Source organism: Orcinus orca, chromosome 11, assembly GCF_937001465.1.
Source record: "Orcinus orca chromosome 11, mOrcOrc1.1, whole genome shotgun sequence".
NCBI lineage: Eukaryota > Metazoa > Chordata > Mammalia > Artiodactyla > Delphinidae > Orcinus > Orcinus orca.
Genome location: NC_064569.1, coordinates 61,173,254 through 61,187,832, shown reverse-complemented (window position 1 = coordinate 61,187,832; position 14,579 = coordinate 61,173,254). Strand labels below are relative to the sequence as shown.

Here is a 14,579-nt window from a genome sequence, read left to right as displayed (position 1 = left end):
GAAGAACATGTGGGCTGAAGGAGGAAGAGTAGCTATAATTGAGGCCATCTTTGGAAAATTCTGTCTGCCTCAGCGTAAAAGGGAAATTTAAGACCTTTTCACAGTGTCATTGTTGGTGTGGGATAGTACATTACGTTTAGATAAAAATATTTCTATGAATTATTTAATACTTATGACTAAATTGCTCCTATGTTGATATCCAGGTAATCAGCAACTTTGCTCTAATAAAAAGGATCTCTTTAAGTATTATTTGATTCAATGCCCTTTGATTTTTTTTTTCTTCTTAGCAGATTTTTTGCTTGTATGGTGATAATGATATTTGAAAATCATGAGTGAAGAGATCTTAAGTAATTTATGACACCTTTAAAGATTAGATTGGAGCATCAAAATTTTGTCAGTGAGGAGAAACATCAGTAAGGCGATAAAGTAACTCAAAATATATTTCTTCTAATTTAATTTTCAGAAGTTTTTTTTTGATTGGATATTGTTTTATTGTTTTGTTTTTAAAGGAGGAGTTGCTATTCAATAGATGAGTTAAGTCCCTTATGTTTACTGAGTTGTTACTGCTTAAAATAGTGCAACTTGATAGAGTGCAGTCTTGAATCAAGAGAGAGCACAGGACACCAGTTATTTCAGTGTGATCTTTCGTAATATGTTTGTTTGGGCTTCACATAGTCTGCTTTTATCTATTTTTTCCACAGCAACAAATTTAAATTTCTTTTTATTGAACATTTCTGACTAAAATTTGAGTCAGCATTTCACCATTTGTGCCTTTAACAGCACTGTAACTATACAGTTACTTTTTGGGGTTTTTTTGGTCTACATTGTATGTAAATATAAGTTAAAAGTAAAATGTTTCTTCAACATTTTTTCTTTTAAAAGCCATTTCTAGGTAGTAGTGACTGTGTTAATCAAATATCAGGGAAACTAAAATTGGGAAAAGAAGTCCTAGCTACTTTGGAAGGACATTGGGTAAGTATTTTTATACTGTAGCTTTACAAAAAGAATTCTATTCTGTGGGAAAAAAATTAAAAATCAAATTTTATAAGTTCACTTATCCCATTTCTAAAAGCATCACTATTCAACATCAGTTTCAATTTAACAAATATTTTGGTATTGCTTTGTATCAACAGTATTTAGTTTAATGTAATATTTGGTCTTTCCAAAACTTTAAATCAGTAAAAGTAGCTAACACTTACATATCACATACTATGTACTGCATTGTTTTAAAATGTTGCTCATATTAACTCATTTATTTAGTATAATACCCTATGAGATGAGTATTATTATTGTCCCCATTTTACAGAGGAGGACACTGAGGCACAGAGAGTTTAAATAATTTGTTCGAAGTAGTGAAGTAAGATCTCCCCCCAAGCACTCTGGCTCCAATGCCGTGCTTTTACACACAACTGTATACTGCCTCTCACCAGGAGAGGCATTTCCAATTAGGGTTATATTTTCTTTTGAGGACCATGGAAAAGATACAGTGTTTTTTGAGAGCAATGGCTTTTATTTACTTCTCTGCTGACCTAAATTCATATTTACATAATTTTGTTAAGAGGAGCTTATTATATTAATAAAAAGGATCATATCATGCTACTGCCAAATGCACTCTCACTGTAAACACCGGTATATGCTTTTTTCTGCATTATAATCAGAAAATGATGAGAAATATGATGAGAAAATGAAGATGGACCTAGAGACTCAACTAAGAGGCTACAATGCTCTGTTATTTTTAAAATTTACTTCTATCTGAATATCATTTGGAAAAAAAGATAAAACTGTTTTTTAACAAATGAAATTTATAAGATTGTGCTAAGATTTTTAATGCTAAGAAAGGCTCTTAAGTTTTTCTACATATATTGAATACGTAGATGGTCTACAGCATCTCATTGTAGCTATAGCAAACACTATGCTCTACTTTGACAATTTAGAGACAGTTGTTGAGGCTTTTTGCATGTAATTGTCTAAAATTTGTTTATTAAGTGAAACTTCTGAAATCTCACAAACTTCCTCTGCATTCAACCAAGTTTTTAAATGAAAAGTATTAGGTATTTAATCTTAATGTTTTTATAAGAATGACAAGAGATTTGGGGCTTTTAGAAAAGTGCTAGTTATATTTGTTTTAAAAATGTCACTGTGGGATTGTCAGGAAGAAATTATTATTATATTACTAAACTACAGAATTCCCTTTTAAATAAAGATAATTCTCTACATTAATTTTTAATTTCTTTAAATATAGGATAGTGAAGTTTTTATTACTGACAAAAAGACTGATAATTCAGAGGTTTTCTGGAATCCAACACCAGACATTAAGCAGTGGAGATTAATAAGGCACACTGTAAAATTTGAAGAGCAAGGAGATTTTGAATCAGAGAAGTAAGTATACCACTTTTCAGCTCACTTCATGAAAATCAAAGAGTATTTTTTGTAATCCCTCAACAGTATGGTCACTTTTCTGTTTTTAATTCAGCAAAATAGTTCAACATTTGTGGGATTTGACAAGATTTTGTTTTGGTGTATGTGAATGTCAAATAATTATAACACAAATCATGCTGCTCTTCTGCAACTCTAAACTAAACTTCCTATTTTTTCCTTTCTCTTCTTATCTGCTCCAGGGCTTATTTTAAAAAAAAGAGAGAGAGAGAAGAAGAAGAACAAAAACTATTTTGTTTGCATAAAATGGTGGGACTAATGATTCTTGGTTTTTATCTGGCAGCTGTTTTCTAACCTGGGTTAGGCATGTAGAACTTTAGGCGAAGTGGTACAAAATCTACTTCTGTTTTATTTTCTAAAATACAAAAATCACGCCACTGGATGTGCAGGCTTCTAGAGGACTTATATTATTTGGGGACTAATTAAGGCCATAATTTATGTTCTTAAATCATGAAATTCTTCCTGGATCTCCTATACTTTTACACCAAAAATATTGTATACATACTGCCCAATCGTATTCTTCTATTTCTTTCCTTGTGGTAGGAGAAGGGGGTAGCTGTGTAAAAGACACTCTACTAGGTACTTTATACACATTATGCAGTTTAGTTCTCACTACATGTTTGCACAGGCATATCATTCTCTTCTCCTGAGGATTCAAGTCTACGTGCACTTTCCTTCTATGCTCAAAATTGAGGTTTTCAAAGATGGAAGGTTACGTATGCACCAGTTCTGAAAATTCTGTTTCAGCTATAACCACGTGATGCTCTCCATCCAGAGTGAAACTTTGCGAAGGCATACGACAATTTTTGAGATGTGGGTATAATTTAATGTATTTTAAAGATGAGGAAAGTGAGTCTTAGACAAGATAAGTAACTTTAAGTTCACCAGCCAAGAAGTGGCAGATCTAGGATAAAACCCAAGTCTATCTGATTCCCTAGCCTTTATTCTTTGAGCCCGACATGCTATCTTCCCAGATGGGTAGAATACAGATATATTTTTAAGTATCTAGTAAAACACTAAACTTTAGTAGGGGAAAAGATTTTTGCCTCAGTATTTTTTTCTGCTAAATCAATGGTTCTCAACACTGGCTGCACATTAAAACCACCTGGGAAACATTAAAAAAAAAAAAAGCAATACTTGGGCCCACTCCCGGAGATTCTGATTCTTTTTAATTCCCTGACAAATCCTCCACCCAAGGTTGAGAAACATGGCAGTATACTTCTGGATCTTTGAGGCCAGTGGATCCTAAACAGTATGTACAAGAATCATCTAGGGAGCTTGTTTAAAATGTAGATTCTTGAGCCTTCATTACATTTCTACCATGTGGATCAGCACCATTCACTTCCATATGTTTAAGAACCCATGTAATAAATTTCTCTGGCCAAGAAAAAAAATTGGTCTCCACTGTCTCACTCTATTCAAGGCATCACTTTTTATATCTTGACTTGTTTCTAAGCATCCGAGCATAAGCTTTCTCAAAGCCAAAAACCCACATGGGCATCATTTTCTCTCAAGGGGAGTCAAGCCTATTCCATGCAGATTTGATTTCTGTTGTTCTTTTCAATATTATTTTTGCACATGTATTAGACTCTGGCAGCGGGTAACTCGAGCCATAAATGCCAAAGACCAAACAGAAGCTACTCAAGAAAAGTGTGTTTTAGAAGAAGCTCAAAGACAAGCTGCCAGAGATCGGAAAACAAAAAATCAAGAGTGGACTTGCAAGTTATTTGACCTTGACTCACTGACAGGAGAATGGCATTACAGGTTTGCAGAGTAAGTAATTAAAAATTATATTACAAACAGTATCTCATAGTTTTTTGCCTTCATTTCTAGTTTTGTTTTTTTTTTTAATAACATCCTACAGCTTGGCTTGGGTTGTTATTCTTTTTAAATTTATTTATTTATTTATTTTTGCTGTGTTAGGTCTTCGTTTCTGTGCGAGGGCTTTCTCTAGTTGTGGCAAGCAGGGGCCACTCTTCATCGCGGTGCGCGGGCCTCTCACTATCGCGACCTCTCGTTGCAGAGCACAGGCCCCAGACGCGCAGGCTCAGTAGTTGTGGCTTACGGGCCCAGTTGCTCCGCGGCACGTGGGATCTTCCCAGACCAGGGCTCAAACCTGTGTCCCCTGCATTGGCAGGCGGATTCTCAACCACTGCGCCACCAGGGAAGCCTGCTAGGTTTTTTTTAATGTTAGTATGAATAGTTTTTAAATTAAACAGTATGTGTGAGATTTTACCCTTGATGTTCCATTCATTATAAATTTGACTCCATGATAGTAGTTAGCCTATAAAATAAGCTGAGGATCAGAAGTTTAGATATGACATATCTTAATCTTACAGCTAAGTTTATAATTACCAATGAAAATCTAATCGTAGAGTAGACAGTTTTTTAAAAAGTTTCTGAGCGTTTTGCCTAGTCATTAAACAAGTGGTCTTTTTTCATTTATGTAGTACTCGACCATGGGATCCACTTAATGATATGATACAGTACGAAAAAGATGGTGTTATCCAGACCAAAGTGAAACATCGCACTCCAATGGTATGTAATAAAAAAGTAACTAGATCCTGCTCTGCATATAAATGTTTAAAATTCGTAGTATCTTTGGTTACCAACCTTTAAAATTTGGCTCCACAATTTAAAATTTCAGGTCAGAAAAATGATACAGTAGGCAGCTCCAAGCTATTTTGCCCCCAAAGAAACATAAAAAATCAAGCAGAAACTGTCATAACCAAATTTGCCTGAACTCTGGAAAACAGTCAGAGGTTTGCAGCAACTAAGTGAGAGCTGAATCAAGAATCAGGTGACTTCAGAGCAGCGAGAAGGCTTCATGGCATTTTTTACTTGCTCTTGTCCTAATGCCTCCCTGGTGCAGTGGCAGTCTTGAAGGGTCCCCACGTTCCCAGTGTGAGCCCTGGTTCCACAGGAAGTACAGTAGACCTTGTTAACAAATTGTTGTGTATGTCTTTTTTTTTTTTTAACATCTTTGTTGGAGTATAATTGCTTTACAGTGGTGTGTTAGTTTCTGCTATATAACAGTGAATCAGCTATACATATACATACATCCCCATATCTCCTCCCTCTTGTGTCTCCCTCCCACCCTCCCTTTCCCACCCCTCCAGGTGGACACAAAACACCGAGCTGATCTCCCTGTGCTATGCAGCTGCTTCCCATTAGCTATCTATTTTACATTTGATAGTATATATAAGTCCATGCCACTCTGTCACTTCATCCCAGCTTACCCTTCCCCCTACCCGTGTCCTCAAGTCTGTTCTGTATATCTGCGTTTTTATTCCTGTCCTGCCCCTAGGTTCTTCAGAAACTTTTTTTTTTAGATTCCATATATATGTGTTAGCATACGGTATTTGTTTTTCTCTTTCTGACTTACTTCACTCTGTGTGACAGTCTTTAGGTCCATCCACCCCGCTACAAATAACTCAATTTCGTTTCTTTTTATGGCTGAGTAATACTCCATTGTATATATGTACCACATCTTCTTTATCCATTCATCTGTTGGTGGATATTTAGGTTGCTTCCATGTCCTGCCTATTGTAAATAGAGCTTCAGTGAACATTGTGGTACATGACTCTTTTTGAAGTATGGTTTTCTCAGGGTATATGCCCAGTAGTGGGATTGCTGGGTTGTATGGTAGTTCTATTTGTAGTTTTTTAAGGAACCTCCATACTGTTCTCCATAGTGGCTGTATCAATTTACATTCCCACCAACAGGGCAAGAGGGTTCCCTTTTCTCCACACCCTCTCCAGCATTTATTGTTTGTAGATTTTTTGATGATGACCATTCTGACCAGTGTGAGGTGATACCTCATTGTAGTTTTGATTTGCATTTCTCTAATGATTAGTGATGTTGAGCATCTTTTCATGTGTTTGTTGGCAATCTGTATATCTTCTTTGGAGAAATGTCTGTTTAGGTCTTCTGCCCATTTATGGATTGGGTTGTTTGTTTTTTTTTCATATTGAGCTGCATGAGCTGCTTGTATATTTTGGAGATTAATCCTTTGTCAGTTGCTTTGTTTGTAAATATTTTCTCCCATTTTAAGGGTTGTCTGTTTGTCTTGTTTATGGTTTCCTTTGCTGTACAAAAGCTTTTAAGTTTCATTAGGTCCCATTTGTTTATTTTTGTTTTTATTTCCATTTCTCTAGGAGGTGGGTCAAAAAGGATCTTGCTGTGATTTATGTCATGGAGTGTTCTGCTTATGTTTTCCACTAGAGTTTTATAGTGTCTTACCTTACGTTTAGGTCTTTAATCCATTTTGAGTTTATTTTTGTGTATGGTGTTAGGGAGTGTTCTAATTTCATTCTTTTACATGTAGCTGTCCAGTTTTCCCAGCACCACTTATTGAAGAGGCTGTCTTTTCTCCATTATGTACTCTTGCCTCGTTTATCAAAGATAAGGTGACCATATGTGCTTGGGTTTATCTCTGGGCTTTCTATCCTGTTCCATTGATCTGTATTTCTGGTTTTGTGCCAGTACCATATTATCTTGATTACTGTAGCTTTGTAGTATGGTCTGAAGTCAGGGAGCCTGATTCCTCCAGCTGCGTTTTTCTTTCTCAAGATTGCTTTGGCTGTTCAGGGTCTTTTGTGTTTCCATACAAATTGTGAATTTTTTTGTTCTAGTTCTGTGAAAAATGCCATTGGTAGTTTGATAGGGGTTGCCTTGAATCTGTAGATTGCTTTGGGTAGTATAGTCATTTTCACAATGTTGATTCTTCCAATCCAAGAACTAGGTATATCTCTCCATCTGTTTGTATCATCTTTAATTTCTTTCATCAGTGTCTTATAGTTTCTGCATACAAGTCTTTTGTCTCCTTAGGTAGGTTTATTCCTAGGTATTTTATTCTTTTTGTTGCAATGGTAAATGGGAGTGTTTCCTTAATTTCTTTCAGATTTTCATCATTAGTGTATAGGAATCCAAGAGATTTCTTGGCATTAATTTTATATCCCGCTACTTTACCAAATTCATTGATTAGCTCTAGTAGTTTTCTGGTAGCAGCTTTAGGATTCTCTGTGTATAGTATCATGTCATCTGCAAACACTGACAGTTTTACTTCTTCTTTTCCTGTTTGGATTCCTTTTATTTCTTTTTCTTCTCTGATTGCTGTGGCTAAAACTTCCAAAACTATGTTGAATAATAGTGGTGAGAGTGGACTTCCTTGTCTTGTTCCTGATCTTAGATGAAATGGTTTCAGTTTTTCACCATTGAGGACAATGTTGGCTGTGGGTTTGTCATATATGGCCTTTATTATGTTGAGGTAAGTTCCCTCTATTCCTACTTTCTGGAGGGTTTTTATCATAAATGGGTGTTGAATTTTGTTGAAAGCTTTTTCTGCATCTATTGAGATGATCATATGGTTTTTCTCCTTCAATTTGTTAATGTGGTGTATCACATTGATTGATTTGCATATATTGAAGAATCCTTGCATTCCTGGGATAAACCCCACTTGATCATGTTGTATGACCTTATAATGTGCTGTTGGATTCTTTTTACTAGTATTTTGTTGAGGATTTTTGCATCTATGTTCATCAGTGATATTGGCCTGTAGTTTTCTTTTTTTCTGGCATCGTTGTCTGGTTTTGGTATCAGGGTGATGGTGGCCTCATAGAATGAGTTTGCAAGTGTTCCTCCCTCTGTTATATTTTGGAAGAATTTGAGAAGGATACGTGTTAGCTCTTCTCTAAATGTTTGATAGAATTCACCTGTGAAGCCATTTGGTCCTGGGCTTTTGTTTGTTGGAAGATTTTTAATCACATTTTCAATTTCAGTGCTTATGATTGGTCTGTTTATGTTTTCTGCTTCTTCCTGGTTCAATGTTGGATGGTTGTGCATGCTTAAGAATTTGTCCATTTCTTCCAGGTTGTCCATTTTATTGGCATAGAGTTGCTTCTAGTAATCTCTCAGGATCCTTTGTATTTCTGCAATGTCAGTTGTTACTTCTCCTTCTTCTTTCCTAATTCTATTGATTTGCGTCTTCTCCCTTTTTTTCTTGATGTCTCTGGCTAATGATTTATCCATTTTGTTTATCTTCTCAAAGAACCAGCTTTTAGTTTTATTGATCTTTGCTGTCATTTCCTTCATTTCTTTTTCATTTATTTGTGATCCGATCTGTATGATTTCTTTCCTTCGGCTAACTTTGGGGTTTTTTTGTTCTTCTTTCTCTAATGGCTTTATGTGTAAGGTTAGGTTGTTTATTTGAGATGTTTCTTGTTTTTTGAGGTAGGGTTGTATTGCTATAAACTTCCCTCTAGAACTGCTTTTCTGCATCCTATAGGTTTTGGGTCATCGTGTTTTTATTGTCATTTGTTTCTAGGTATTTTTTGATTTCTTCAGTGATCTCTTGATTATTTAGTAGTGTATTGTTTAGCCTGAATATCCTTGTATTTTCTATGGATGTTTTCCTGTAATTGATATCTAGTGTCATAGTGTTGTGGTAGGAAAAGATACTTGATACGATTTCAATTTTCTTAAGTTTACCAAGGCTTGATTTGTGACCCAAGATATGATCTATGCTGGAGAATGTTCCATGAGCACTTAAGAGGAAAGTGTAATCTGCTGTTTTTGGATGGAATGTCCTATAAATATCAATTAAGTCCATCTTGTTTAATGTATCATTTAAAGCTTATGTGTCCTTATTGATTTTCATTTTGGATGATCTGTCCATTGGTGAAAGTGGGGTGTTAAAGTCCCCTACTATGATTATGTTACTGTCGATTTCCCCTTTTATGGCTGTTAGCATTTGCCTAACGTATTGAGGTGCTCCTATGTCGGGTGCATAAATATTTACAGTTGTTATATCTTCTTCTTGGATTGATCCATTGATTATTATGTAGTGTCCTTCTTTGTCTGTTATAATAGTCTTTATTTTAAAGTATGTTTTGCCTGATATGAGAATGGCTACTCCAGCTTTCTTTTGCTTTCCATTTGCATGGAATATCTTTTTCCATCCCCTCATTTTCAGTCTGTATGTGTCCCTAGGTCTGAAGTGGGTCTCTTGTAGACAGCATATATATGAGTCTAGTTTTTTTATCCATTCGTCCCATCTATGTCTTTTGGGGGGAGCATTTAATGCACTTACATTTAATGTAGTTATCGATATATGTATGTTCCTATTACCATTTTCTTTATTGTTTTGGGTCTGTTACTGTAAGTCTTTTCCTTCTCTTGTGGTTCCTGCCTAGAGAAGTTCCTTTAGCATTCGTTATAGAGCTGGTTTGGTGGTGCTGAGTTTTCTTAGCTTTTGCTTGTCTGTAAAGCTTTTAATTTCTCCGTCAAATCTGAATGAGATACTTGCTGGGTAAAGTAAACTTGGTTGTTAAGTTTTTCCCTTTCATCACTTTAAACATGTCCTGCCACTCCCTTCTGGCTTGTAGAGTTTCTGCTGAGAAATCAGCTGTTAATCTTATGGGGATACCCTTGTTTGTTATTTGTTGCTTTTCCCTTGCTGCTTTCAATAGTTTTTCTTTGTATTTAATTTTTGATAGTTTGATTATTAGGTGTCTTGGCCTGTTTCTCCTTGCATTTATCCTGTATGGGACTCTCTGTGCTTTCTGGACTTGAATGATTGTTTCCTTACCCATATTAGGGAAGTTTTCAACTACAATCTCTTCAAATATTTTCTCAGTCCCTTTTTTTTCTCTTCTTCTGGGACCCCTATAATTCGAATGTTGGTGCGTTTAATGTTGTCCCAGAGGTCTCTGAGATTGTCCTCAATTCTTTTCATTCTTTATTCTGCTCTGTGGTAGTTATTTCCACTATTTTATGTTCCTGGTCACTTATGCATTCTTCTGCCTCAGTTATTCTGCTGTTGATTCCTTCTAGAGAGTTTTTAATTTCGTTTATTGTGTTATTCATCATTGTTTATTTGCTCTTTAGTTCGTCTAGGTCCTTGTTAAACATTCTTTTATTTTCTCCATTCTATTTCCAAGATTTTGGATCTTTACTATCATTACTGTGAATTCTTTTTCAGGTAGACTGCCCATTTCCTCTTCAGTTGTTTGGTTTGGTGGGTTTTTACCTTGCTTCTTCATGTACTGTGTGTTCCTCTGTCTTTTCAGTTTGCTTAATTTACTGTGTTTGGGGTCTCCATTTTGCAGGTTGCAGATTCATAGTCCCGTTGTTTTTGGGGTCTGCTCCCAGTATGTAAGGTTGGTTCAGTGGGTTGTGTAGGCTTCCTGGTGGAGGGAACTGGTGCCTGTGTTCTGGTGGATGAGGCTGGATCTTGTCTTTCTGGTGGGCAGGACCACATCCGGTGGTGTGGTTTAGGGTGTCTGTGAACTTACAATTTTAGGCAGCCTCTCTACTAATGCATGTGTTTGTGTTCCCATCTTGCTAGTTGTTTGGTATAGCCTGTCCAGCACTGTACCTTGCTGGTTGTTGAGTGGAGCTGGGTCTTAGCGTTGATATGGATATCTCTGGGAGAGTTTTCACCACTTGATATTATGTGGGGCAGGGAGGTCTCTGGGGGACCAATGTCCTGCACTCAGCTCTCCCACCTCAGAGGCTCAGCCCTGACACCTGGCCAGAGCACCAAGACCGTATCAGCTCCACGGCTCAGAAGAAAAGGGAGATAAATTAATTAATTAATTAATTAATTAAAATAAGGTTATTAAAATAGAAAAAAATTATTAAATATTTAAAAGTAATTTAAAAAAGAGAGAGAAAGAAAGAAGAGAGCAACCAAACCAAAAAACAAATCCTCCAATGATAACAAGTGCTGAAAACTAAAAAACAAACAAACAAATAGAAAATAATGGACGGTCAGAACCCTAGGACAAATGGCAAAGGAAAGCTATACAGACAGTATCACACAAAGAAGCATACATATACACACTCACAAAAAGAGAAAAAGGAAAAAATATATATATATAAGAAAATAAAACACAGAAGAGAGCAACCAAATCAGTAAACAAATCTACCAACGATTATAAGCTCTAAACACTAAACTAAGATAAACATAAAACCAGAAACAAATTAGATGCAGAAAGCAAACCCCAAGTCTACAGTTGCTCCCAAAGTCTACCACCTCAATTTTGGGATGATTCGTTGTCTATTTAGGTATTCCACAGATGCTGGGTACATCAAGTTGATTGTGGAGATTTAATCCATTGCTCCTGAGGCTGCTGGGAGAAATTTCCATTTCTCTTCTTTGTTTGCACAGCTCCTGGGGTTCAGCATTGGATTTGGCCCCGCCTCTGCATGTAGGTCGCTTGAGGGCATCTTTTGGGAAGTCTGAGGTCTTCTGCCAGCGTTCCGTAGGTTTTCTGTAGGAGTTGTTCCACATGTAGATGTAGTTTTGATGTATTTGTAGGGAGGAAGGTGATCTCCACGTCTTACTCCTTCACCATCTTGAAGTCGCCTCCAGCTTCGGTCTACTTGAAAGCAGTGGCTTATAACATCTCAGTGATGGCAGCAAGAGAAGAATCCTCTGAACTCTCCTCTCTGTAAAGAAGGACACCGTGCCAAGTGTCAGTGCAGCATATGGGGAAATCTATGGGCGGGATCACAGTGTCCTTTGTGACTCAGGGGTCTGTCTTTCAAGCCAAACAGCCATCGTGCACAGCACCATGCTCTTCTGAAAATTCCTGCATCCAGGCTTCAAATGCAGAGCTCCATCAGAAGGCTTCTGAGTGCCCCCAAAGTCCTGCCTGGCTTCAGCCCCAATGACCTCTCCAGAAGTGGGAAGTGCCAGGATCCGACCTCTCCATAAGGGGGGGTGCACTGGGGTTGACCCCTCCAGAAAGTTGCATGCAGGGCTGTGTATGTCTTTTGTAACCTGTCTGGGGGCTACCTGAAGGATTTATGCAGGGCATGCATCTTTTTTTTTTCTAACTCAGAGCCAAGCCAGAAAGGCTGCAGGCATTGCTTGAAAATAGTACAAGCCAAACTAACAACCTGCAGATACCTGGGGCAAAAGATTACCAATAAAACACACAATAGGCCATGTAAGGCCCAGGAGAAAAAGCTAGGGAGAGATTCTTTGGGAAACTAGGGCATTGAAAAGCCCCATATATACAGGAGAATCTAGAAAGCCATGAAAATGCCCAAGGCAAGATGCTTATGCTCAGAGAAGACCTGCAAAAACCCTCACCTTTCACCTTAAGCTAATTTCTAGGCTTGAAATGTTGAAGGAGTGCCCCTACACAGAGCCTGTCTGCTAAGACTAGGAGAGTTTGGGTTTTGCGGGTTTTTTTGTTTTTGTGTCTTGTTTGTTTAGCTACTGGTGTTCAAGGAAATCTATGTCAAAATACTAGCTAAACACAAGCTGAGGAACACAGGCTTCAGTGACCATGCACAACAAGGAGAAAAGTCTTTGCATATACAGTTTGGGAAATTCACTGAACAGATGGAGTACAATAGCCTTCAACAATACAGAAAGCAGCACACCCTGGAGAAAGTGGAAAATATGATTTCCAGAGTTACCACCTTATAATATTTAGATGTGTAGTTTTCAACAAAGAATTAAAAAGCATACATAGAAACAGGGAAATACGAACCCATTAAAAGGAACAATGTAAGTTGACAGAAACCATTCCCGATAAAGTCCAGATACCAGACTTACCAAAGACTTTAAAACAATTATCTTAAGTATGTTCAAAGAGTTAAAGGAAACAGGGACAAAGAACTAAAGGAAATCAAGAAAAAGTTATATAGACAAAATCAGAATATCAATAAAGAGAAATTATACAATGAAACCAAACAAATTCTGGAGCTCAAAAATACAATAACTGAAATGAAATATTCACTAAGATATTCAACAGCAGATTTGGAGAAGGTGGAATGCAAGAATCAGCTAACTCAGAGATTGGACAATTGAAATTATCTAGTCTGAGGAACAGAAAGAAAGGAATGAAGAAAGTGAACAGAGCCTAAGGGACCTATAGGGCACCATCAAGTGGATCATCATATACATTAAGGGAGTCCCAGAAAGAGAAGAAGAAGAGAAAGAGGCAAAAGAATATTTAAAGAAAAAAGTCCACCAAATCCCCAAATTTAATGAGAGATATGAGTCTATAAATCCAAGAAGTTCAACAAACTCTTAAATAGGATAAACTCAAAGAGACCCCCACACCAAGACATTATAAGCAAACTGTCAAAAGTCAAAGACAAAAAGAATCTTGAAAGCAGCAAGAGAGAAGCAACTTGTCACGTATAAGCGATCCTTGATAGGAATAGTAGCCAATTTCTCACTAGAAACCATGGAGGCCAAAAGGCATGAGATGACATATTTAAAGTGCTGGAAGAAAAAACTTGTCAAACAAGAATTCTATATATGGCAAAACAGTCCTTCAAAAATGGGGGAGAGGGCTTCCCTAGTGGCGCAGTGGTTGAGAGTCCGCCTGCCGATGCAGGGGACACGGGTTCGTGCCCCGGTCTGGGAAGATCCCACGTGCCCCGGTCTGGGAAGATGCCGTGGAGCGGCTGGGCCCATGAGCCATGGCCGCTGAGCCTGCGCGTCCGGAGCCTGTGCTCCGCAACGGGAGAGGCCACAACAGTGAGAGGCCCGCGTACCGCAAAAAAAAAAAAAAAAATGGGGGAGAAATTAAGACATTTCCAGATGAGTGAGGTCATTACCACTAGACCTTCCATATAAGAAATGCTAAAATAGTCCTTCAGGTTGAAATGAAACTCAAAGCTGTATGAAGAAATAAAGATTTTCAGTAGAGGTAAATGGATGGGCAAATATAAAAGCCAGTGTTATTGTAGTTTTAGTTTACAACTACACTTCTTATTTTTTACAGAATTTGAAAGATTAAATGAATGAAAATAATTACAAATCTATGTTACAGAGCATACGGTGCATAAAGGTAATTTGTGACAACAAAAACATATAGGGAGGGGCAATGGAGCTGTTAAGCAACCAAGTTTTTGTGTGCTATTGAAATTAAGTTGGTATCAATTCAAGCTAGATTGTAATAAATTTAGGCATAAATGTCATTCTCATGATAACCACAAAGAAAATATCTAAAACACATATACAAGAGGAAATGAGAAAGGAATCAAAACAATTCATTCCAAAAAATATCAATTAAACACAAAAGTAGTAATGAAAAAAATGAAGGTCATAAAAAGGTATAGGACATACAGAAAACAGCAAAATGGCAGAATTTCTTCCTTATCAGTAATTACCT

General features: G+C 37.0%; 1 protein-coding gene across 5 annotated transcripts in view; it reads left to right on the top strand.

Moving 5' to 3' along the window:
• The window catches only part of OSBPL8 (oxysterol binding protein like 8), a 194,054-nt gene that overhangs the window by 166,703 nt on the left and 12,772 nt on the right, over positions 1-14,579 (top strand). For all 5 annotated transcript variants that reach the window (XM_049694982.1, XM_004271572.4, XM_012533688.3 and 2 more), the window contains 4 exons: positions 883-972; positions 2,243-2,379; positions 4,024-4,209; positions 4,887-4,974. In XM_049694982.1, coding sequence (XP_049550939.1) covers positions 883-972; positions 2,243-2,379; positions 4,024-4,209; positions 4,887-4,974 — 501 coding nt within the window. The remainder of the gene's footprint in view (positions 1-882; positions 973-2,242; positions 2,380-4,023; positions 4,210-4,886; positions 4,975-14,579) is intronic.